The sequence below is a fragment of the Typha latifolia genome, chromosome 12 (genome assembly GCF_019914945.1).
Source record: "Typha latifolia isolate L0001 chromosome 12, TyphaL0001v2, whole genome shotgun sequence".
Lineage (NCBI taxonomy): Eukaryota > Viridiplantae > Streptophyta > Magnoliopsida > Poales > Typhaceae > Typha > Typha latifolia.
This window is the reverse complement of record NC_133097.1, coordinates 6,044,217-6,071,165: the sequence shown is the minus strand read 5'-3', so window position 1 is coordinate 6,071,165 and position 26,949 is coordinate 6,044,217. Positions and strand designations below refer to the sequence as shown.

The following is a 26,949-nucleotide window of genomic DNA, read 5'->3' as shown; positions in this document are numbered from 1 at the left end:
CCGATCCGTTAAGGCAGTAGGCAGATCGGATAATTGGATTCAATTAGATGCCTAATAATTGAATGAAAATTATGTTTAAAGAGTGTTTTTGCCTTCACCATACCTTCTACTTTTCAATAAACAAGATTAAGTCACAAATACTTTATTAAAAAAGATAAAATTACTTTAATCAAAGCTGAATAGAATCATGAATGCCTTAAATATAAATTATTGGCTTTTATTAAAAATATTATTTTATTCAGCCGATCCATTTCCATCCCGGATATATCAAACCCCTAAATATTATTTTGAATATATGTTGAATCTCAATGTCCCTTTTAACCTTAAATGTTCACGATAAAAAATTTATAATATAATTTTTTTTTTAATTTAACCTTATTTGTATTCTTCTCTATCCTTTTTCACCCTTGAAGTTGTCTTAAGGAAAAAAAATAATGTTTGGTTATTGAAGGGGTCACCTAAATACGCTCGAATATCATTCCATTCTAGGTTACCTATTAAAAGAATTTATTTTTCGAAAGGCACCCATTCAGGTATTTAATAAGGGCAAAGCTTAGTAGGTTATTGGGTCTACAGACACCCTTAGCCCGAATCCGGTTCTCGCTTCACTCTAATCCCTCCTTTATTCTAAACCCAAGATGAGAGATGAGCGCTCCGACTCGGGCTCCGACTCCTCGCTCGCAAATCCCCGCCCATGTCTCTAGGGTACGGCGATGTTTCTCATAATGTCTCTCCCTTGGAAATAGGTTCTTCGGTCGAAAAATACAATGCGATTTTTATCTTGGAATTTGGTATCTGTTTTCCTTCTTTGCAAATCTTGATTTCGATGAGATTGTGTTAAAGATAGCTATAGGATGAGACGAAAGGTTTTACTTCGAGGAAATTTATTCTGGAATACATCGGATTGATCTTTGAGTGTGATGTATGAGAGATTCCTTGCTAGTTTGCATAATCTGATTTATAATGTACAGAAAAAGCCGGTCTTTTGCATAATAATTCTTTAAACCATCTGAATTCTATGCATATGTGGTGACAAGAACTATCAGCTTGAATTCCAATGCGCTTCGACCTATCAGTTATTTTTTCTCGAGCTATTACCAGTCCAGTAATTTATGAATAATGCAGCCTGACAATTATAGGTAATGAAGTATTCTCTACAAATATAATAGCCTCTTTGAATCTGGTAAGTGGCATAAGATGACTCTTTCTGGCTGAAACTTCCAAGGATCTGAAAGGAAGCTCATGTTGGGGATGCAAGGAATTTAACTTAAAAGTAAGGACATCTCATCGATGATTGTTTTGGGCAATGTCCTATTAAATCTTTAGTCACCTCGAAGACAATAGTTCCAAGATTTGATGTTGCTGACCTCATTAATGTAGTGAAACCCAATGTTTCTTTCATTCTCACAAGCATATTTCTGTTGGTTTCTGCTGTACAACTAGCAATTGCAAGCAGCTCACAAACTGAATTTAGTTTAGGATGAGACAAGAGTCAGAAACATGTTATTGGGATCTAGATCGGCCGCCCTTATCGGATTGGACTATTTTTTATTATTTAAAAATATAAAAAAACTTCTAAATTTTAAAATAAAAGAAAAAGAAGAAAATAAAAATTAGTCACATATGAAGCCTAAATACTTATTAAAAAACTATAATGAATTCCGACTTGAATTTAACAAATTTTTATACTCGTAAATTACTACCGTAGAACAACAGTGAAGAGAGATTTTTATCTTCAATGTTGTTTTGTAACGGTAAGAAAAAAAATTTAAAGAGTGGGTGAAAAAGAGAGAAGAGAAATTAGAAAAAAAACACTTATCTTAAAAGAATTGAGTTTCGGGGAGTTTCAACCGATTTGGCCTAAACGGATCGGCTGATGCCAGACCAAAACCACTCAATAGACCGATTTCGACTCTTGACGGGGATCAGTTATAACGATCTTGATCCAGATCGGTCGATCTGACTTGGGATCGACGGTTTTGGGAACCATGGGATGAGACACTAGACATTTTTTTAATTACACCACATGCTATGCTTCTTGTTTAGTCTTAGCACTAAATTATACTCAGTTACACACAATATTTGCTTGCTTCATTCATGAACAATTTAAGGCGATAGATGTAAAAATGTATGAAACTGTTTGACTGGATCTTATGATGCTTTTTTCCTTAGTTGAGCAAGAAATGCACTTTTACGCTTTTGTTTGAATGCTAAATTAATGCCCAGTTTAATACATTTGTTATCTTGGCAGGCAACTATTTCTGTTCTTCCTGGATTATTTTCTCTAGGGAATGAGGAATTATATTAGAGAGTAAACACTTGCCTAACATCTAATCAGAAAGTCGTGATGCTGCATGACTGTAAGCTTGTTTCAGAAACATTATCAACAATCTGATTAAGGGAGACAGCAGGATGGAGAATGATGTATCTGCTGACCACATCATTGCTGAATTACTTGATATGGGTTTTGAGTTCAGTGAAGTTATGAAAGCTATTGAAGCCGTAGGTTCCCACCGTGATGATGTGCTTGAGTGTTTGTTAAATGGTTCTTGTGATATTAATACCTATCAATGTAGAAGGGTCTCAAGTAATTCTACTTGTTCCACTAGTCAAGAGCACTCTTTAAGTGATGGCCTCATATTATCTTATTCTCCAAAAAAGTTGAAGCAGTCAAGCATAACACACCATACTCCATCATTTCGTAGGACTAGAAGGAACATTTCTAATATTTCGAATTCTTCATTATCTCACATACAGAGATTAAGGCCCACAGATCTATGTGTACCAACAGTCTCTAATAATAACCCTAGGCAATTGTCTCAGTCTTCTCAGCAGGGTTCAGAAAGTTTTAGGCATTTTTCAGAGCTGAAGTTGTTACCACAAGAAAATGAGAGCTCCCTGTGTCAAGTCTCTTCAGAGTTGTGTAGTTTTGAGAATCAAGAAGTTGTATCAGACTGGGAGAATAAAGTTTCTAGTATTTTACAAAAGTATTTTGCATTTTCATCTTTGAAAGGTTTCCAGAAGGAAGCTTTGGATGCTTGGTTAGCCCACAAGGACTGCCTTGTCCTTGCTGCAACAGGATCTGGTATGTACATTTTACTCTTCTTTTTCTGTAATCTATGTTTGAGCATTGTTTCTTTTTTTCTTTGACTTGCATATATCTGAAAATCATCTCTGTTGCATTATCTTGAACCTGAATTACTAAATGGTTATGCAGGCAAATCTCTTTGCTTTCAGATACCAGCATTATTGACTAGGAAAGTCGTGGTTGTTATTTCACCCTTGATAAGTTTGATGCATGACCAGTGTTTAAAGTTAGCAAATCATGGGATATCAGCTTGCTTCCTTGGATCAGGGCAACCTGACAGTAGTGTCGAGCAGAAAGCCATGAATGGCTTGTACAAGATAGTTTATGTTTGTCCTGAAACACTACTAAGGTAGAAACTTTGTCCCTTCCTGATGCATGATCTTTATGTGATTATGTCTGGTACCTGATTACTTTTCTGTTTGCAGACTTATGGAGCCGCTTAAAAAACTGGCAGAAAGTCCTGGTATTGCACTGTTTGCCATTGATGAAGTTCATTGCGTCTCCAAGTGGGGTCATGATTTTCGACCTGACTATAGGTCTTCTATCTACTTAATAGCTTCTATTTCAACCCACTATTTTCTAACATTGTTCCAAGCCACGTCATAGACTTTAAATGTAAAATTAGTTAGGAATAAGCCTTTGTTTCATTGGATATCATCTTCTTTTCCTTCCTGTCTAGACATAGAAGTTAAATTATTCTTCTTATTTGTTCAAAGGCGATTGTCTGTGCTGAGAGAGAATTTCAATACGTCTAAATTGAAGTTTTTGAAGTTTGATATACCACTGATGGCATTGACTGCTACTGCAACAATTCCTGTTCGGGAAGACATCATCAAGTCCTTGCACATGTCCAAGGAAATGAAAATCATATTGACTTCCTTTTTCCGGCCAAATCTCCAATTTACTGTGAGTTTGAAAGTTCACTTTCTGGATAAATAATAATTAGTTCTTCTCTTTGTTTGAGATGGAAGGATGGCAATACCTGAGATTTTTTGTATATCGGCATTACTGGACTTCTTATACTGAGTTCAAATGGAACTGTTATTTTATTAGAGAATTCTTATGTACCATAATTTGGTTGTTCCGTTTTTTTTTCCATAACTTTTGCATGTATGCTTTGCAAAAGATGGAAAAGCAAATGTACTCCTGCAAAGGTTATTTCCAAGTATAAAGTATTTAGCTTCATTGTCTTCTTGGCTTATATGTGTCTCATTGGTGAAGGCAAATCTTGAGGGTAGAAGTTGTCCACCCTCCTACTTCATGTAGACTATTCCCAAGTCTAGAGGAACTCTAGGAGGTTCTCTTCTAAGAACCTGTGAGCCTAAACTGCAATGAGCCAATGACCAAGGTAAATAACAGATGAAAAGGAGTCTTTTGAGAAGTTCGAGGTCAAGATGATGTGCTACATTTACAATTATAGGACTTTTGGATTTCAGAAATCACCTAATCCTCTCTCTCTCTCTCTTATATGGATGTCTCTATCTTTGACTTGAGATGAGATATCTAGAAATTATCTCTTTCTATTCACCTGTTGCTAGATTGACTCTTGCAGATTTATGCCCTAGGATTCCCTCAAAACTTGGAGTGCGGAGGTCAAGTAATGCCTTTTGAGTTATTCTTTGATTTCTTTCTTCACTATATAAGTTGATTTGGACATGTTTTTTCTTAAGAACATCCAACCATATCTTTCTTTCCTTTGGACTACTTAGGACCAATACAAAACACTAGCTTGATTGGCGAGTTACTGCTGTACTAGGCATTTATATTGTCTATGTTTCTGTTATTAGGAAGAAAGGAGTGGTTATTATTCTCCATGATAATTGTTTAGTTAAGGTAACCCAAATCATTTTCTACTTTATGAAAAATATAAACCTGTTAACAGCGAAAAAAAAGTAAAAAACCTATCCCCAATCAAATCTAGCTTAGCTTAATGACATCCTTTTTCTAATGATTCAGCTTCTATGGCAAGTATAATATCAATTAGAGTGAAATAAAGTCTATTTCTATTAAGATGCTTGTCATCTTGAACTTAAATTTTTCTAGAATTTTCTTGCTTACATTACATTTTCGTAGATCAATCTGCGTGTTGGTACGACTTATAGATTATTCTGTGTTCTTACTATTACTGATTTATCTCGATATCCATTTATAGGTAAAGCATAGCAAAACAACTTCTGTCTCATCTTATGAAAAGGACTTCCATGAACTGATAGAAACATACACTGCAGCAAGAGTATCTAGTGGAAAAAGCTTGAAGTATAACAATAATATGGAAGATACCTCAGATAGCTCCTCTGAGTCTATAAGCGATGGCATATCTGATGAAGAGGAGCCAAAAGTATGTGGTTCAAATCTTTACAAGGATAGTCATATTTTTCAGAACTGTGATGCATTTTTTATGAATAACAGTTTTGTTGTTTCTTTATAGGAAAATCTGGAAGATGAGCTAGATTTCCATCACGAAGTGGATGATATGGATGGTAATGTTTCCACCATTTGGTGGGTATCTTCTCTTAGATTATATACTGACACGCTTTCAGCAACTTATGGTTGTTATTTTGGATGAAAATGAATCAGACTAACAGTGGTATTTGGTAGCTCATATTAGATTTTCTTTATCTGAAGTGTAGCTCATAAGTTGCAGGTTTCATGTGTCCTAGGTTTATCTTTACATACTTTTAGTTACCCACATTACTATGTTTTGTTCTTTAACTTCACCAATTTCCCGAATTATATCATTGCAGTAATCTTCTTGGGAAGGAAATGTTTAACTTTTGCTAGTTAGCTCATTTTCATGATAAAGTTTGTATATGTAAACTGAATATCAGCCCTGATTATATCAAAATAATATATTAAGTATTATAACTTGTTATGGAGATAAATTGTTGGACAACAACGTGGCAAGACGAAAATACATGAAATGCCAAATAATTGATGAAAATAGAAAGGTGCAACACAAATTAAATTTAACCCCAAATTGATTTGACTTAATACAAGCACCAAAGACCACCTATTGACTCTCTAGTCTGGAATACGTTATAGGCCTTTATGCTCCTGGCGTAGGCCTTTATGCTTATTGAGAATCACATTCATCTGATAATGTTCTTGTAATTATCTGAAAGTTCAATGATACCATTTGTTAGAGAGTTTAATTCTTCTAGAGGGGTTTTAAACAAGACTGACTAGTAATTCCAAAAATGCAAAGTACCAAATAACCAAAAGTACTTGTTGAAACGCCCACCGGATCCCATCTAAGCGACATTGCAATAACCGACTAATCATTGATAAGATCAGATAATAGCACAAACGCTACACTTTTTCAAGTTACATTACTATATTCAGCATTTTACAAAGTAGCATGAAATAGTAATACAACAATCAGAATAAATCGTCATCCCTGAGTTTGATCATTGTGCATGAGTTTGTTTTCCCACTATTATATTATTTGACTGAAATATCAAATTGTCCAAACACATATCTTGCAGTTTCATGTGGTGAGTTCCTTGAACCTCCAGCTGGGAGCCCAGAGTATTCTGCAGCTTCTGAGATATCTGTTTCACCAGGATCTTTGGAACTAGGTCCTACAATTGTATATGTGCCTACCAGAAAAGAAACTCTGGTATTATCTGAGTATCTTTGCAAATCTGGTGTCAGAGCTGCAGCATATCATGCAAAGGTACTTCTTCCCTATTAGTGAGTCTGTTAGGAAGAGGAAGTCGTTATACTCCATAAGTAATTCTTTCCAATGAAATACAAGTATCAAGTTTTGACATTTTCAATTTGAGTTAAATGGTCTGATAAATATATGTCTCATATGCTAAATGATTTGGCTATCATGTTCATATGGCTGATCATGTCAACTGTCATTGCTGGACATTGATGTCTCAATGCATGAGACTGCCTAACCAGCTACACTTAAAGTTAGCAGTCTGAAATAGACTGGTATGAGTATCTTAACCAAGAGAAAAGCTGAGTTGTTTTCTTTTTCATGAGCTGAAGTTATAATGAATGATAAAGAAAACAAAATGATCTCATCTCAAATTAAGTCATTTGTCTGGTCTTTTATTTGATTAAAAAAAAACTCTTTGTAAAGCTAGACTTGTGATAGAAGTCAGCTCCTTCGGTCGAAAACAGGGAAAGTGATCACTTATTCAGCATAGATAATGAGTTCAGATGTACACTGCAAGATTCGAAGTCCATGCTATATTGCTATGTATCTACGTTTTGATGCTTATGATTTATTTTCATCACAAATCACTATGGCTATTATTTCTTGGTAGGCCTGTATGTTTTTCTGTCGCACTGTATTAGATGAGATTGCTGCAAATTACAGTCATTATCTGTGACAACTTTTCTCAAGATTCTTACAACTATCATAGTACGATCACAAAATGTTAGTTCCTTGTGAGCTGATCTGTGCTCTTCCAATTCTTCCTTTACATCTTAGCTGCCTATAAAGAAAATGAGTTCATTCAGTTTGTTAATTTAAGTGGTGAGAGAATTCTCTCATTTATTTTTATGCTAGAACATGATAAAGCTGATTGAACTTCTCTGTTATCCATGCAAATCTGTATAGTTTGTTACTTCCTTACTTCACTGATTGAACAGAAGTAGCTTGCATTATTTATTGGGGAAGTGTTGATGTAGAAGTGCATCCATCTGGATAAGAAGTTAGGAAGTCTTTATGATATTTAAAATAACTGATTCAATTTAAAATAGTCTGCTATTATGATCTTATAATATTGGTAGAATATGCTTTTGTAGTGGTCACTGATTGTTCATAGTACTCACCTACTTGCTAAGGTTTTCTCAAGAGGTTACATATGCATGTTCTAATTCTATTTGTGGGTCATACCTCAAAGGCTTAAACCCTCTTAGGGGCGGAATATTTTGAGATATACTGTTTATGGTATTCTACAGTTGTATTTGAACTGATTAATTGGTTATCCATGCTACATCTCAAGTAACTGGAAACAAAGTAACTTGTTAATAGCTTTATTTTCACTTTTTAACTTACATGTTTTTTAACAAACTTATTTTGGCATCTTTAATATTCATGCACACACATACTTTTGCCAAGCATTGCTTGGTGGAGAGCGTGCCGGTTTTCCTACACTTTTAAATAATTAGAATTTAGAACAAACTTTGCATTCCAATACATATAGTCCTTAACTCCTTATTTAGATTTGGCATATATGTTACATCTTTTGAACTACCTTGTCGATATGACTCTTATGATACTTCAAGGTTTTTGATTGCTTTTTTAGTCCATAAGCCCATAACTAATTTATCATTACTTGCAGTTGCCAAAAGCACTTTTAAGGTGCGTCCATGAAGAGTTCCACCACAATGATTTAGAGGTAATTGAATTAGGGTCAAAATATGAATGTTTAACATGAAAATTTGCAGTAACTGAGTCGTCGGAGTAGCCTCTCTAGAAATAGGGTCAAGGGCAGTTACATGTTACTCTCTTTACACTTTGAATTGGCAGGAACCTCATGCATAGGAAATCTCACCCCTCCACCTAACCCTCCATATATTGCTGGTCAAAATCTTGGAGACTCTTAGCCCGTCTTCGGTTTGAGTTCAGAGGAGTCCTGATCTCGATCAGGGACCATAGCCATGTTCAGTAATTAAGTACAATTTTATCTCCAACCAAGTTCACTCCTCAATAAAGAGAGAATTAAAAAAATCCAATTTATATTCAAATATATTTCAAATTTACTCGTGAAATCATATATATTTGTCATTTTCATATTTTGTTAATGTTCTCTCTCCTCTCTCTTTTCGTTCTTTCTTCTCTCTCTTCCAAAAAATGCATTTTATTAGTATAAAAGAGCTCATCTATCACTATGGCCGGCAAAAAAAAAGAATTAACCCTGGAAAGAAATATTCGTACACATTGGTGGAAAACTTAAAAAGTTATTATTTAATGTAATTTACTAATAGGTTTAATATGGCCGACTTGCATTTATATTTTACAAATTTACTAATAATATTTTGGTACTATTTTCATGTATCTTTAATGTTCTTGCTCCTCTCTCCTTCCCCTCTCTCTTCCAATAAATGCATGTTTTTGTATTATAAAAGAGCTCCTCTTTCACTATGGCTAACAAAAACAAAAGAATGACCCTAGGAAAAAATATTTGTATACGTTGATGGAAAAATTAAAAGTTTATTATTTAATATAATTTATCGATAGGTTTAATATGGGTCTAAAATGGCTGACTTGCATTTATATTCTTCAAATTAAATAATAATATTTTGGTACTATGTGACATGAAGTAAATATTTTTCACTTCATGTCACATCAAAATAATTATAATTATACCCTTATTCCAAACCCTCTCTCATATATCTTCAATTTTCCCCCAAAATAAATATATTTCTCTTAAAAAAAAAATTAAAACTTACTAAATCCGCCATAAATTATAGAATGGTTGCAAGCTTGTGACCTTTCAAGAGGTTCTAAGCTTGCAATAACTTTTTTATTTTAATAAATTTGCAATACTAAGAACTTAAAAAAATATTACAAAAAGTAATGTAGTCTTACCATTGGCTTATAACCAAAAACAAAAGAAAAAGAAAAATATTATACTTATGTTATTATTTTAAAAAACGACAGTAACCTTACGTTATTTTAGAAAAGATAAAATAAAAAGAATATGCAAGCCTGATTGCGAGCTTAATACATGCTTGGAAGTCCGCAGGTTTGTAATTAAAAACTCTTTATTGTTTTAAAAAATAATATTTTTAAATTTTACCATCAAAGTCAAAGGTTATTTTGATCCATTAATTTTATATATCATCTATTTCTCTATAAAACCAATACATTTTTTATTTTCTCACATCACATCAAAGGTGATAATTATTATTTAGCCTAGTTCACAACCCAATACCATATTTTTTTAACCATTTTTAAGGTATCTAAGTATGAACAAAAATTGGGGTCAATTAACTATGTTCATGACTTAGACTCGAACCAAACAGACCCTTATTTCCCGCTCATGCAAGCAATTTTTTGGGTTCCAGGTTGTGGTTGCCACAGTAGCTTTTGGAATGGGGATTGACAAGTCAAATGTTCGAAGAATTATTCACTATGGTTGGCCGCAAGTATGCTTTGTACCCTTTTACTATTTCATTATGTGTGTGCATTTCCTATTTTATATTTCTGTTTATTGTGAATTTGTTCTCAGGGGTGGCGAAGTATGCGCATATGTTCTAAGTACTTGGTTGTTGTTATAGTCAGTTTGAAGCCTTTTATTTATGTAACTTAACCAAATTGAAATCTTTGTACCTTTTTAGATATCAATTTCACCTAGAAAGTATTTGTACAAATGAATAAAGCTATTTGTATAGGATATTGTTGATATTCCTGTGAATCAACCCATATTTGTTAAGGGACAACGACAAGAACAATAAATCCTTGTGTCCCATTTAGTTGGAATCAACATAATGAATTTCTTAATGCTCTTTGGAAATAGTAGTCATTGTATTTTCTCTCCTAATGAGCTTTTTTGGTTCTTCTATAGTTTCTCTAGTCTCTCCTTAGGGTGTGTTCAATATTGAATTTACTTCACTAGTTGGTGCCTAAGGCCTCTCTTGGACATGTTTGAACCATCTTTAACTATTTTTCAACATATTATCCTCAGTAAGTGCTACTTGTGACACGCTGAATAGATAGTTATTACCAAGGATTTAATGCATATATTATCTGGACATGCAACACAAGACATGGCAGTAGGTGCTCAGCCCATACATGAATAAGTATATATATAGTATCTATGTTGTATGTTAAGCTATCTATTACCTCGATTCTCAACCAATATTCCTTTCTTCTGCTTTACACATTTTATTCAGCATTCCAACATATCAATTTATTTCACAAGAAATTTGAATTTTCCTTCAAAAGAATCATCAAATCATGACCTGCTATATGCCTTACCAGTTACCACTGCCTTTTCTAGGTAATTTTTGTAGTAATAAGAAAAAAATGTAAGGCCTCTTCACAGTTTAGTATCTTCTTCTTCAGGTCTGGTTTGTTAATCACTAACACTTTTCCTCATTGTTCCGTGAGTTTCATAGGATGAAATAGTATGGAGTGTTCCTTGTGCTATATTCAACTATTACCTAATTTTATGTTCTTGGGAAATTACTAATTATAGAGCATTATGGGACTAGGAGGAGTTAAAATGTCATCCTGACTTATTGAAAATTTAGAAGTGATTGTGTTTGGTTAGGAGGGATAGATAAGAGAATAATACATGTTACAATGGAAACCATTGAGATATTCTTTTTGGAACTTTGAGAAATTGGTATATATTTAATGGCAAGATTTGCATAGTAATTGGTTGAAAGAATAGGGCAGCAGACTTAATATAATTTGCACATTATTCTCAAACCAAAGAGCTAGTAATGTTTTTGTCTACTTGATTAATTCTTTCATTATTTCCTCATCTTGGATATGTACATATTTGCTTCATATCATCTCTGTTTCACACCTATTGTTGTGATCTTGATTTGGCTGCAGAGTCTGGAAGCATATTATCAGGAAGCTGGTCGTGCTGGTAGAGATGGAAAATTATCAAATTGCAGTGAGTCCGTACATATGACAAAATCTTTGCTTAGTGATCTCTTTATCAAGGAAGGCCGTCCTGATAATGGCACAATACTTGACATGAGGTATGCTAGTGGCACACCCTTATGCCAAGCCGTACCGACCGACATGGGTCGTGTGATGTCTAAAACATATGAAGCCCAGAAGGTGTCTGTGTCAGACACGTGTTGGACACGGACACGCATTAGACATGCGTGGGACATGTGTCCAACACGGATTAGAAGTACCCATAATTAAAAATAAAAGAATTAAAGAGCACACGGGCGGGACGTGACGCGGACATGGGCAAGCGCGAAATTAGGTCAAATGGGTTAGGTTTAAGTTGTTTTTTGTTAACCCGGATCCAAATCCAAAACTGCCCTAAAACCTAAAACCTTTGAGGAAAACCTAAATCCACCCTCACCTCACACTTCTCAGCCCTAGATCTGTCTCAGCATAAAACGATAGTGCGGCGACGGCGAGTGGCTGAGCACGGTGAGCACGGCAAATGGCTGAGCAAATTGAGGGCAATAGACGAATAGCTGGAGCTTCTTTAAGACCAAGCAGCGACGTTATGTCTCTCTCTCTCTCTCTCTCTCTCTCTCTCTCTCTCTCTTTTCTTTAAAGGTTTTCGTTTTCTTTTTCTTTTTTCTTGATGCCGATAGGGCTTAAATTTAAATTTTTATTGTTTATATTAATTCTAATTAGTGTGATAAACTAATAATGTGATAATGTGATGTTCTTTTTTGACAAAAGATACTGCGATGTTTGAATAAAATAAATACTACTAATATATATTGCTTTAATGATTAATCTGATATTGTGATCTTTGATACTATGATATAAAAACTCTATTAATGTTCTAATTGAAGGAAATGCCTCTAATAGATATTTATCTACTAATGTAGTTTTATTGCGGTTGTAGAAAAATGAATACCAAAAATATAGAGTGTAGTCAAAATATTGCATCTTCTATGACTATAGGATGATAATGCTCATTTGTGGAAGTATGTTAATAAGATGGAGAACTTGAGAGAATGTGGAGGAAATCATAATTTTAGATACAGTTATTGTCAACAATTTTACAAAGGATCATATTATAGAATAAAGGCTCATTTGTTGAAAATTAGTGGGCATGAAATTAGAAATTGTTTAAAAATGAGCAGTGAATATATCATGGAAATAAAAAGGGTTATTGATATGGTAGAGTTGAGAATAAAAAATTGATGCCTAAACAAATTTCTTTGCCAAAATTTGGGCAAGCTACATCTTCTAGTAGCTCAATTAGAGTTGGAGATGTAGATTTTAATATAGGAGGGACATCAAGAAAAAAAAGAGCAATATGAATGACACCTATTTAAGAAGTCATTTAATTTCGGTATTCGTAGCCAATTATATTGTGAGATTGTAAGAATATCCTATTCAGCTTAGTTGTCTTTTCATCTGGCAATGAACCCGTACTATGTTAAAGCCTTTCAATTTACAGCAAATAATAAGATTTATGGATTTGTGACCTCTGGCTACAATATGTTAAGAACTACATTCAATAGAAAAAGAGCAAATATTGAAATGCTGCTAAACCCTATTAGAAGTAAGGGTGTAGCCGAGCCAAAATGAGCTTGAGCCTAAAAATTGAACATATTTTCAAGCTGAACTCAAGCCAAGCCGGACTGAGCCGAGCCCAAGCTTGAAACTAGGCTATTTTCAAGCCGAGTGTATCTTTAGATCAAAGATCTAATGGTTAGGATATACTTATATATAATATATATAATATTAATAAAAAAATTTGAGCCGAGCCTAAGCGAGCTGGCTCTAGCTCAAGCCCGACTCAAAATTTAATTTGACCCCACAAATTTATTTAGGCTCGACTCAGTCTAAGTCGAGCCCGAGCAACTTGTTTATTTTGACACTCCTAATTAGAAGCACATGGGGGGCATAAAGGGGTGAGTATTGCATATGATGATTGGACTGACGCACAAAGGAAACTGCTTATAAATTTTTTAGCGATGATTGGGAATGTTCTTGAGGGTTGTGAATTGTGAAGGAGAATATAAAGATAAATTTATTATCTTGAATTTGATCATTGAAAAGGTTGAGCCTCATAATATAGTTTAAATGGTTATAGATAATGCACATATTTGTAAGGTAGCAAGGATGTTTCTTGAGGCAAGATTTTCTCACATTTTTTGGACTCCATGTGTAGTTCATACTCTCAACCTAGCTTTGAAAAACATATGCGCAACATAAAGCACCAAGGCAAATGAGATTGTGTTGATGAGTATAGTTGGATTTTAGTAATTATATGGGATATAATGTGTAAAAAATTTCATCATGCAACGCTCGATGAGGTTAGTTCTTTAATGGATTTGTCAACTTAAAATTATTTGCTATTATGGAGACTCGCTTTGCTTTGGTGATTATAATGTTGAAAAGATTCAGAAAGATCAAGAACAACCTTTAATCAATGGTGGTAATCGCTGATAAATGGAGTTCCTATAAGGAGGATGATATTAGCAAAGCATAATTTGTCAAAGATAAAGTTCTCGATAACCTTTTGGTGGGATAAAATTGAATATATATGCTTGCCTTTACAGAGCCTATGTATAATATACTATGGGTTGCAGACACAGATAAACCATGTTTACATTTGATATATAAAATGTGAGATGAAGTCAGTCATATTTATGTATGAAAATAAGAAGGAAGGCAAGAAATCTCTTTTTTATTCAGTGGTGGACAAGATCTTTTTTTTATGATTAATTGTTTTATTGTTTCTTTCATTAGTATGTGTTGTTTACTAATTTGATGATTATGTTAATAGGTATTACAGCTCATTATGGATTCAAGAGGATCCAAGTTTATCATTGCATAAGAATTCAGAAATTTCTAATATGAGAAATAAATGCTTAAAAAGGTTATTTTCATATGTAGAAGAATGAAAAATGGTATACCAAATATTATACTAATTTCTCCACATCAACTAAAAGTTTTTCTAATTTTGATTCTATAGGAGATAGAAATGATTTTGATCCAACAATGTGGTGGGTTGCTCGTGGTACTTCTGCTTCTATTATTCATAATTTAGCACTTAGGTTACTTGGGCAACTTTGGTCTTCTTCAGATTGTGAGTGGAATTAGAGCATTTATTCTTGCATCCATTCATTGAAAAGAATAAGACAACTCCACAGAAAGTTGAAGACCGCATACTAACCTTCACCTTCTATCAAGGAGGTCTTCAGATTATTTGAAAGAGGAGACCAAGATGGACGTCGGAGGAGATTCTTATGATTTCTTTGATGGTGCAGGAATATTAAAGTTTACTGATCTCTCAATTCATGAACTGGATTTGGAGACTATAATGTTTATTGATGAAGGCAATGTGGATCCATCATTAGCTGAAGATGAATGATCTACCTTATATTGCTTTTTTATTTTATAATTATTGTGAGCTAATGTGATATTCTAAATTCTTTCAGAACAATATGAAAAAAAACCCTAAATTCTGATATCAAAACAATTGAAGCCCCAAATTCTAAAAGAAAAAGGAACCTCTAAAATTAGCCATTTAGCACTTAGCAATAATTATGATCAGCTTACTATGATCAAAACCCCAGTTTTTAATATCACAGACAGAGAGGAAGGGAGGACAGTGTGTGAGAAAGGGAGATGAAGTAGGGTACCTCAGTCACTAGAAGGATTCATCGTCGCCAGAGGGAGTCACTGTCGCGTGAGGGAGTCTCCGTCCAGTGAGGGAATCCTCGCGCACAGGGGGAGGAAGCTTTCGTCGCCGATGCATGAGGGAGGGAGGAAGGCCTTCATTGTCGGCACGTGAGGAAGGAAGGGTTTTCGTAGTTGGCACGTGAGGGAGAGAAGGCTTTCAATGTTTTCGTCGCTAGCTTGATTGCGAGAGGGAGAGGAACGAGAGAGAGTGCAATGCACACGGTTTTGATGTTTTTAGTTAAGGATTAACAGATTGGTTAGTATGTTAATGGGTTTTGAACCAGTTTTATTTGCAGACCAACCCGTTTAACTTAAATAGCTTAAAACATATCCTGGTGTATTCCCGTCGTATCCCATAATTAAAATTAATTTTTTTAAATCGGATACTTCTTTAGTCGTATCAGGGCCGTATCGACATCCAATACGGATCCGATATCGGTACAGAGGCTTAAATGAATTATCCGTGCTTCATAGACCCAAACCTACCGATCCTACTAACCATGCTTTTGCTTGTCTTTCAATTTTTTTTCTTATCTAGATTAATACATTCTCAAGAATACTTCTTAGATCTTATAGCTTGATGTATGTGTATTTTACACTATTAGATTGACAATTTCTACTTTAGATGTATCAATAATTATGTATATTTTATTTACTTATTTATTTATTCTGTCATGTCCTATGCTATGTTTGTGTCCTATTTTTTTTAATTCTGTTGGTGTTGTCGTGTATGTGTCCTATGTACGTGCTTCATTGTCTAGAACGGGCTTTATTAATCCGAAATGGATCCATTAGAGCCATAAACCTAAATTATTTTGTGGGAGTCTTTTTTTAATCATATGACAAACATGATATATCATGTAGACCTCCCAATCTTAAGAAGCTCGTTGTTCACATCTTCTCCTTGACGACCTCATCTAGTGGATTTGAGTGTAATTGGTCAACTTTTGCATTGATTCATATCAAAACTAGAAATCATCATTCATATGCACACTTGGATAAATTAGTATATATCCACTACAATATGATATTATGTCTACAACACATAAATGAGGATAGAGAGATGAGGGAGATTTTGATCTCCTGGATGTTTTTTTTTTTATTATGAGGAGAGTCCTATAATGGAGTGGATAGAGACTGTTGAGGACCCACTGCTTGATGAGAAGCGAGATCCCCCTCGACCTTTAGGTGAATCCTGCTTCTCTTAAATTGTTTTACTCTTGTCCTTCCCAACAGAGAAGCATCTGGAACTATTCTCCTTCATATGAATGTTTTGAAGACCTTCCATTGTCTTGTCCTCTTGATTTTCACCCAATTCCTTCTCTTTGGTGGTGCCTGTAACATTAACACAAGCACCCGGAGGGATATAAAATTTTCCCCCTCCCTTTGTCTCCTTTGAATCTTCACCAAGACACCAACCTTAGGCCAGCTCCCTATTGTCTGTTACCACATTATTCAGATTTCAATGGAATTCCTTTTCTGATCCAATCATATGATTTATCCTCTTCCTGAGTAACATTTCCACTTCTATCTCCACCTCAACATCATAAATCAGCCCCTCTACTACCACAACAAACCTTAGAGGGACATCTGCAGCATTCTTCACCCAACACTTTCAATCTAGTTGCCTTCAAGGCTGACTTCCTATTTGTACTTCTTTCATCAACCACCAGTAAAACCCCAAAAAGTTCCACCATCCTCACATATTGTTTTATACTTAACAGCCAATAAATGGGTGGAAACCAAATGCACACTATCTATTCTTATTGTAAATATTCAAGAACTTTATTGCAACTTAATTCCCATTACCTGCATTCTACTACTGATTCTGTTTTGGCTTTAATTTGCAGCTTTATATGCAAACTTATTAAAAATTCCAACACTGCTTCCTAGTCAAAGAAGTGAAGAACAGACAAAACAAGCATATAAAATGCTATCTGACTGCTTCCGGTATGCTTTTTGAATCTTCAATCTTGAATGTCAGATTAGCTTAATCATGAGTGAGACTTGAGTATATTATATCGATTTTGCAGTTATGCTATGAGTACTGCAACCTGCCGAGCCAAAACTCTAGTGAAGTACTTTGGGGAAGAATTCAGACCTGAAGGATGTCATTTGTGTGTTTTCTCCCCTCTCCCAATTCCTTTTCTTTTTGTGAAGATCATTATGGTTTATACATTCAGTTTGCTTGTTCTGGTGTGATGAGCAATAAGCTTCAAGTTTTTATCCTAATAATGCAACTTTATTAAAGAGGAGAAAGTTTCAGGAGGTTCTGGTTAATTCAAAATGTTACCTGATTTTGTATTTGATATGAATGATTGTAGCAATCTTAAGGAAACAAGATGAAGCATGCTTTAGTAGGCATTGGTACTCTTAACTCTTAAGCTAAATAGCTTCTCAACCTAATTTCAGTGACGTTGTGATTGTGTGCATTTAAGGCATGACTTGTGTCTCGGTAAATGTTGAAATAAAAGAAGATTTTAGTACATTATGGAGAAATCTGAGATTAAATTTTGGATCCAAGATACTAGTCCTTTATGTGACCTATATACATTGGACTGATTGAATATTACATAAGAATCTAGGACACTGTAAAGCAGTGAAGAATTAGAAGCCTCAAATATGCTTCAAGTTTATCTGATTGCTTGTGCAATATAAACAGATAGAAGCAATAACCATTACTTTTAAATTTCTCTTTACAAATGTAGAAATGTATAATAATGGCCAACACAAATTTATAGGTACTCATGACTGTGTCAAAGAAATGGAGATGTAAATTGTCAGCCTTTGTTGCTTAAGTTAATCAGGATTGTGATATAAAACTATAAAAGGAAGCACAAGCTGTTGGTAGGGCATGTAGTCTCTGATTTTACTCTTGTTCCTTTGGGTTCTTGGGTTCAAGAACCCAAAGGCCCACTCTTAATTTTAGTTTATCTAATCACTCCTTTTTTGTGGCTAGGGCTTCCACTACCTGGGCTCTTGATCTTTTTTCACCTCTGCTCTTTGACCATGATTTAGTAATTGAAGTCTAATGATCTCTACTCTTCATTAGGCACGAAAAGAAGTCCTATATGCAAGAATTGCATAGAGAAAAGGAGATAAAAGAGGAGAAACAGATAAACTACATAGTGCAGCATAGAGAGACTTCGCAAGTTTGATGAAGGGAAGTGAGAGAGGCCATCAAAACCCTAAATTTTCGTTAGTCACTATGATTTGCTGGGGGGTCATTGGGTATAATAGAGATGCAAATCATTACTTATTTTTGGCAATCTTCAATTAAACCTGATTGAAATGGGTTTTCTTGAATCCTACTTTGCTGATATAAGACAAACATGAAAGGGGCAAGGTAAGCTGAGTTTTTGACTAAACTAACTCTCTTAAATATTTATTTTACGTGTCTAATATACTTCGAAACTTAAATATGAGATCATGTGTGTTTACAAACTGTTGACTTAGTTAGTGACTTTCAAATATAAGGTGCTGACTAGATTAGTGACCTATATGAAAATTTAAATTTTTTTAAAAATGGACAAATATGAGAGAGAAATTTCTATATAAATCATTTTCCGGTTCAGCAACTTTTAAATATAATTCGCTGACTGGATCAGTGATTTATATAGAAAATTCTCTCTAAAACTTGTCAAATGTTTTAGAGGATTTAAAATTTTCAAACAACTTCAAAAATTGAAGTCACTGACTGGGTCGGCAGTTTTCACATACATCTAATCTCGTATATAAGTTTCAAATGAATTAGATGTGTAAAAAATTAGTGGTAGATTTAAAATAATCAAAAACTCAAGAAAGCCTGCCCCTTTCTCATTTTGATGATGACGTGGGCTCTCATCGGTAATTCCTTGAATTTTTGGCTACGATGATGAAGAAATGGTGGCTACAATAGGTGATGGGTTTGGTTTCTCTCTGTTCCCTCCTTCCACACAGAATACCTACTTCATGGGTCCTATGCTGGCAAAACAAAACTTAGCACCAAACATGTCTCGTGCAACTTGGCCAGCGAAATACTGTCTCAGCAGCATGTTAATTCTTGGTTATAAGAATATCATAGTTTTTGTTGGATAAATGTGCACACCTATTCTTCAAAATGAAGATTAATGGCCTGATATTTATAACAGTATAGCACTTATGCAGGTGTGACATTTGCGTTAATGGACCTCCTAAAATTCAAAATCTGAAGGAGGAGGTAGACATTATTATGGGGGTTCTTAAAGCTGAATGTGTGAGTGTCTATCGCATTTGCATTTATTGACTACTATCTGCTATTTCATCGTCGTTGCCCTTTTCAATGCTTGTTGAGCTTCTTCTTCTTCTTTTTTTTTGATGATTTATTGAACTTCTTCATATCAAATTAGTTCATTTACCATTTTTTTTAAATTTAATTTTAATTGTCATAAAGTCCGTTTCCTGTTTAGGTGTGGAAAGGTGCTCCGTTGATTCTCAAGCACTTCCCGCACAAAGCTAGAACTAATTTAGATGTTGCATCCCTTAATTCTTTTAGAAGAGGGATTCAAACAAATAGGTGCTATCTTATAATTTAGAAAGAAAGGGCATTTTATCTAGAAGTTATCCCAAACTAAATCATTTCAGTAGACATATATATCTTCAGTTTACTTAGTTGACTTGTTTGGAAGATTCTCTTGTAACCATGTATAATAGCAACAATGAACAATGGTTGCAACTTGCAACTAATTTTCATTTACTGATGTTTACTTCTTTAGATGTAAACACTTGGATCTGATTTTAACAATGGGAAAGTTTCTTCTCAAAAATTCTGGATGTTTAAAGTAATAGTTGTTTATGAAGTTCAGAATTAGTGTCACTGTGAGGATTCCTTCTTCATTGTTTGTAGCTTACACTTAGGTGAGAATGGAAGAGTTCACTGTTTCTACTTTACCGTAGTTGCTTAGGTCCTATCACAGCCTCAACTAGAAAAGCATTGGTATGTAGGAATGTCATATAAAATTATTAACCTTGGTTCTTCAGCATGGTCCCTGTTATTTGGGCTATCCTGTCGTTTGAGCAATTCTCGAGAGGCATTTATACCCAACAGTGTCCAAGCTCAAGGCTGCGATGCAAGTCCAAACCAAGCTCAACTTTTTCAGAAGATGTCACTTTATGTGGTAAGGTCTGTTCCCTTGCACTGTAGTGCAGTGGGTTCAACTCATGGAAACAACCTCTTGATAAATTAGGGATAAGGTTGTGTTCTTCTTGGCCTTCACTGGCATATTCCTTACAACACGTCGATGTCCTATTTATCCTAGAATCTTGAGCTCCTATTAATCATACTTGTCAGCTTGAGCAGGGCTGCAATTCTGCTTCTCTGAATTCTCACTGAAATCTAACTTCAAGATTCCCTTCTGTGCCCAGGTACCTAATTGTGTAGCTTAGGTCACCCTGTAAAATGAAGCATTTGATACCCAATGTCCTATCTCATTCCTTGATCTAGTAGAAAATTTCCTCCGCTGCAGCTTTTCATATGTCCAATCCCAAAACAAATACTTAATCTCACTCTATTTACACAACTTTTTGTTACAATTACTTTTATTGTATGTAGTTGTTTTATATCTTCATTTGAATATCCTCTTTATGAGAAAGAAGTTGCTTCTTGTGAAATCTGTACAACTTTTTTGCCAGATTGCATGTAAAATCAGAACATTAATAGAAAGAAACTATTTAGGGAAATGTTAAAGTAGCTTAACCAAGCTCATGTGCTATCTGAAGTCTTCAAGATGTTGACAATTACTTCTCATCTAGCTTTTTATTTAATTTCAGGGCCACACCACTTCACAAGCTAGTATTCATGGTGGCACTGTGTATGGTGGATCGGCCAGGAGGAAGCTCAGAGACCAGCCTAACTTTAGGATGGTGATCAGTAGAATGAGGGAAAAGGTCTGTTTCCAGAGTATTTACTGAAAATAATCTCCAAATTGCTTTTCAAAGCATTTTAAGAGATTATTGAAAGATTCTGCAATAATATGTGATCCACCTTATGGATGTGAGACTTCACTACTTCAAGCACATTTTATGCACTTATATATGAACAATTGGTAATAGTTTAGTCTTTTTAGTCAATCTGTTGATCAAGTTTTGTGCGTCATTCATAGCAAGAGCTACTTAATACATCCCGAGTCTTTATTCTCCACAGCTCTGTCTTTTGATATCAATCTACTTGATTCATTTTCTGTTTAGCGGAAGTTAAGATGTACCATTCATCTTTTGTTTGGAAATGATATCCAGTACGTTGTTTCACTAGGATAATAGAGACAACAAAAAATGAAAGTGAAGAAAGGGACAACAAAAATATCACTTAGAATGCCATGACCTGAAATCAGAATCATGACCGGCCATGTACTTTAATACGCTTAGATATACGAAGCCTCACTAGTACTTTCTAAGTATACAATAACAAAAATAAATAAAAGAAAAAAATTTGATTTATATAATTGAAGCCAATCATAATGAAAATAACCAATGTCATCACTAATGTGTTTCTAAACGAATTGAATTAACAAATAGTTTAAAACATAAGACTGAAGGAACGGAAAGGTAAATAAGTAGGTTCTAAGTGGAGGTAGGGTCCTGATACATCTCGTTCAGTCACCACGCTGACCATTATTTGAAATAATTAGAAGAAAAAAAGCTATAAGCCAACAACTATAGCTCAATGAATAGAATCCACTAGAAAATCAAATAAATATAAAATCTATGGCGTTAAATAAAATTCAAATTCAGCGATATAAAATGACAATTTCTATTAAGCATGTTCTTAAAGTAATAATAATAATGATAATAATAATAGAAAGTCAACTCGTAACATGCTCAGTTTCAACATACTAAATTTTTTTTTCAATAATAATGATGTTATTTATCTCAATTGGTTTTATACCCTGTGGATCCACATCAACTAGAAGTCACTTCGAGATAATGCTCAGGTTTTTTTTCCATAGCTGATTTGGTTAGAGTCATCAGGAGGTGTCACCATCTAATAAACGCACTTGTCTCGTCCACTAACTATTGAGAGAGATTGGAGTCACCTTAGGAAGTCTTTTAATCTATCCTGGGACTATTTTCTAATCTAGCCAGAGTCACTTAAGAAAGTTACCATAGTGATATGAAATAGGATTTTCTCCTGGACTTCTAGTTAAGCTTGAGTCACTACGGAAAGTCATAAGCAATCTATACAGGGATTGTTCTCTTAGTCATACCAAATACTAGTCATATTTTTCTAACTAAAATTTGTAGTTTGCACGAAGTATAGTGATGCACTGAATTATATATTTTGCGCACGGAATTATAAAAATTTAAATTGCACACAGAAAATATAATAAATAATTTGTACACAGAAAAATACGTAGTCTGATAAAAGGTATGAAATGCAATATGAATGAATATATGAGTGAACTCACTCACCTGAGTCTAGATAAGACAATTAAAATTTCTAATCTCCTAGTCCACGTGCTAAAAATCACCACCTTTAAATAATAAAGAAATAACATAAATTTTAATTTATCCCTAATAAATTTCTGAATTTTAAAAACTAATTTAAATGGCTAAAATGAGTTGATTAAAACCTATTGGATTAGGTTGGGTTGCAGCTGGCCCGCAACCCATTTTCTCTTCTCTTACTAATCGGGTTAGGCCAAGGCCCAACCCAAAATTAACGAAGAACTGGGCTGCAGGTTAGCATGCAGCCCACAACTTACTATTAAAAGGTCGGGTCAAGTCTGCAACTTAGACTCAAACTTGAGAGAAGAAAAGGTTGGGCTCGGGTTGACCCCGATGAGGAGGAAAGAAGAGAGGAGGAAAGGGAAGGGAGAGAGGGAAAATCGTTGGTAGTCTAGCGACCTCGCCAAAGCCCTCCTCACGACCACACCGACTACACGAGGTGGAGGAGAAGCCACTGGCGACAACCAACAGCCTTATTCCTTGGCCAATGGCGATCCGAGCCATGAGAGCTCTCCCTGAAGGCAACCATGGCACGAGGCCAACGACGTGGAGCTCCTGTGCATGAGCGGCAATGACCCGAAGCCATCGGTCGACCCAATTAACCGACGAAGCTGTGATCCTCTAAATTAGTTATTTATATTTTAACCTATTAAACTTAAATTAAATTTGAGGGGTGGGAGAGGGCTTACCGAGGAGTCACGTGGTGGTCTTCGATTGCTCTGGCCATGGCTCCGTAGTCCGATTCCACGACGACGACTCCGACGATAAAGAAAGAAAGGGCCTAGGGTGGGTCAATAAGATAGGATTAGGGTTTTTATTTATAGATTAGGTTTTAATCCTAATTCTTAATTAAATTTTGATTCGGAGTATCCGAATATCCCACAGCCACTCCCATTGCGTGATTGAGAAGGATAGGGGGTTGCACGTGCGCCCTCTTCTCTCTCAACATTTTCTTTTCCAGTTCTTACATAGAATCCATGAATTGCAACTATTTGGGGATGGCTAATGTTAGAAAAGAGAATAAATATACACAGTATCTGCAGAATTATCATGTTTGGCAGGCATCACTTGTATTTGGCACAGCGATGGCTATGTCGACTTGCAGGGGGCATGTTGGTCAGCATTTACCATGCTAGCGGCATACTGGCACGTGGCACGAGGGGTGCCGCGCGACACCCGTCCTAGTAGCCTTGCTGCTCGCCACCGACCTCGTCGTCAAGGTTGTTGTCACCGCTCAAGGGGTGTCGAGCAACACCGGCGACAACGAGCAGATGCGAGCGGCGACAAGCGATGAGCGGTGATGGCGAGTAGCGAAGGTGAAGGTAAGTAGTCTCCCTTATCTTTTTTCTCTCCCTCTTTTGCGGCATGTGCCATTCCGTGTCGTATGGTACCGACCGATAGTCGACACGGTCCGTGCCTGTGGCACACCATTCTTGAATTTTGGCATTATAATCTACCAGTAAAAGAAAGAAGACTAAGTAAATTTATTAAACGATTGATCCAATATGGTTGTCAAACATGGTTTTGACTGTGTAACATAGGAGTTCATGTTAAGAAGAAAGAACAATCTAAATTTTTTTTGATGTGCTTCTCTAATGTTACAGGACCGAAAGAGTGGATGACAAAGATGTGATAGAAATTTTGTTATATTAAAATTAGGACTTATATTCCCCAAACTAAGTTCTGTGAGGAGTTGAGGGCAGTTCCAGCTTGGCAGATATAACTCAGATGGAAGAGCTCACAGTAGGGCTGCCCTTTTACACTTTTTATAATATTGTTTTCCTATTTTTGTAGTTTTTCATAAGGGGCTGGGTTATCTTGAAAGTACCAACTTGCATTGCTCCTGTTTCTCTCAATGATATATCTTCAATGTGGAGGGTTTCCTGCAAAATAATGAAATAAGGCAAACCCTGTTGTGCAAATAATGATAACATGAGTCATTTTCAGGAATTAGGAAAAAGTTCTGTTGCCAAATTATCAGTCATTCCTTGCTTTTAATCATCAGCTTTCTCATTCTTTTTTTTTTAATTGGTATATAAGTTTCTAAACTGATATATTGAATTTTTTGGCCTCTTTTACAGTTCCCAAAATTTGCTGCAAGCGATCGACTATGGTGGCAAGGTCTTGCAAGGATACTAGAAAGCATGGGATACATCAGAGAAGGAGATGAATTAGTAAGCAATTCAAATTGCAACTTCTATTAGTTAACAATTCAGATTGCAACAGAAGTCTAATCATCATCTCAGTACTACATATGTAAATCAAAAAGTTCATATTTTCTTGTGTGGCAAACAAAATAACAAATAATAATGTCTTTTCTATTTTCTTGTGTTACAAAAAGTAATAATAATGTCTTGGTATGATGTCCATTTAACTTACAAGAAATTATTTTTTTGTTAAAAAATACTTATTGTAAAATGATAGACAAGCTGTTGGTTTACCCCTTTTTAATGGCTTGCCTTTAAAATGTTGAATCTCCAAGAGCTTGTCACCTATCATTTTATGAACCTTAGACCCTCAGGTGGAGTAGATAGAGAAATAAAGGCTCAATAAAATGCCTAAAAGTAGATTGTGTAAGCATCCTTCTCTAGCAAATCACTTTATCTGACTGTTGCTATTTCGGCGATTACCGATGATAATTTGAGTTATGCTTGATGGACTTATTTGCATAGACTGCAAAAGTTGGAAGCAATCACATAGAAGTTGTAAGATTAGAATATCTCAGTTCAGACCCTAAAAATTGGGCCTTAAACAAATTAGATCTATCCTGTAGGAATCTCTTTGAACTCAATTGTTTTCAAGATTTTGGTGAATGGAAGTTGATCTAGCTAATATTCAAGCAATCCTCAACATGTCACCTTAAAAGATATTCAAGGAAGTCCAAAGTCTTGAAGAAGATGCCTTACATCCATATGCACAACCGAGGAACAACATGATAGTGAACTTGGTAGCAAGCAATCATCAGCATAACCTTTTGAAATCCCTTCCCCTCAACCTCAAAAGGCATGCTGTTACTCAATGTTTCATCCATAGTTCCATGCTCAGTTGGGATATGCATGATTCTCACTATTTTGGGAATTACTTTTTACAAATTTGCTATGATTATACTATATGAACTTTCTAACTAATGATATAAGACAGTCCATTAAGCTTCTCTTTAAGCTGGAGAAAAGGCTTGCTTGCTCTTTTTCTTTTGTATGATATTTATATCTTCACCATTTATATTTTTGTATCTCAAAATGTACCATGTAGAGACTATCATGCACTATGTCCCTTGAAATAGTGATTTTGACCGCTGTCACAGTAGGTGTCTAGTAGTATAGTTAACCTGAAACCCCACATTTTATATTGATTGGTTGATTTAGCACCATATTTGAGTTTGATTCAAGTTTAGAGCCCCTTTTCAATGACTCCCTTTGTGGTTTCAACTGATGATTGATTCTTTGCAGCCTCGTGTATCAATACGCTACCCGGAGCTAACTGATGCTGGATTGAAATTTTTAACCTCCGAATCAGAAGAACCTTTGTATGCATACCCTGAGGCAGACATGTTGCTGTCAGAGAAGACTGACAAACCTTACTCTACTTTCTCCGAGTGGGGACGAGGTTGGGCTGATCCTGAGATACGCCGCCAAAGGCTTGAAGGCAAAAGAAGCAGGAGGAAGAAAAAGAAGAGACATTCTAGAAAGGATTGTCATGCCTCAAGCACAGTCAGGGGGCGGTTAGCAGTGAAACTGTTCAAACGCAAAAAAAGCTGACTGCAAAGAATTGTCGGAAGGTTCAAGATATCTTCTTCTTACATTGACCGTCGAAGGGGTCTGCGAGATTATAACGACGAGAATGAAGATCAAGTAGGTCATATCAAATATATATGTATGCTTGATGGTCTATCAAAAGATTTTTTGCATTTTTAACCCCAATACATGCCAATTCTGGGAATAATTCCCTGCCTGTGATTGGCATGAGAGTGTGCTACTAATTCCTGGGGATATAAGACAACCCTTACTTTGATTTTAATGCCTCAAGCAGCAGTTAATTTATGCAGTATCTTAATTATTATTATTATTTCTTTTGATACATTTCC

General features: G+C 35.2%; 1 protein-coding gene across 4 annotated transcripts; it reads left to right on the top strand.

Moving 5' to 3' along the window:
• The first annotated feature begins 644 nt into the window (after nucleotides 1-644).
• On the top strand, nucleotides 645-26,942 carry LOC140798942 (ATP-dependent DNA helicase Q-like SIM). Of its 4 annotated transcripts, XM_073153032.1 has the most exons (17): nucleotides 645-705; nucleotides 2,252-3,085; nucleotides 3,218-3,437; nucleotides 3,514-3,624; nucleotides 3,805-3,994; nucleotides 5,241-5,426; nucleotides 5,517-5,568; nucleotides 6,574-6,764; nucleotides 8,392-8,448; nucleotides 10,121-10,201; nucleotides 11,619-11,682; nucleotides 17,255-17,354; nucleotides 17,438-17,521; nucleotides 19,551-19,638; nucleotides 21,192-21,308; nucleotides 24,947-25,039; nucleotides 26,315-26,942. In XM_073153032.1, exons 2-17 carry the CDS (start codon nucleotides 2,413-2,415, stop codon nucleotides 26,621-26,623), a joined length of 2,616 nt encoding a protein of 871 aa, XP_073009133.1. In that variant the 5' UTR covers nucleotides 645-705; nucleotides 2,252-2,412; the 3' UTR covers nucleotides 26,624-26,942. The 4 variants fall into 4 exon arrangements, 2 of the variants coding, with proteins under 2 accessions (XP_073009133.1, XP_073009134.1); XR_012110930.1 differs by lacking the exon at nucleotides 19,551-19,638; XM_073153033.1 differs by lacking the exon at nucleotides 8,392-8,448.
• The last annotated feature ends 7 nt before the right edge of the window (nucleotides 26,943-26,949 follow it).

Excerpts from the sequence above, each read along its gene's own strand:
- LOC140798942 (XM_073153032.1), top strand. The coding sequence starts at position 2,413 with ATGGAGAATGATGTATCTGCTGACCACATCATTGCTGAATTACTTGAT. Across the intron at positions 3,995-5,240 it reads GGCCAAATCTCCAATTTACT|GTAAAGCATAGCAAAACAAC; the intron begins GTGAGTTTGAAA and ends ATCCATTTATAG. Across the intron at positions 17,522-19,550 it reads AGACCTGAAGGATGTCATTT|GTGTGACATTTGCGTTAATG; the intron begins GTGTGTTTTCTC and ends GCACTTATGCAG.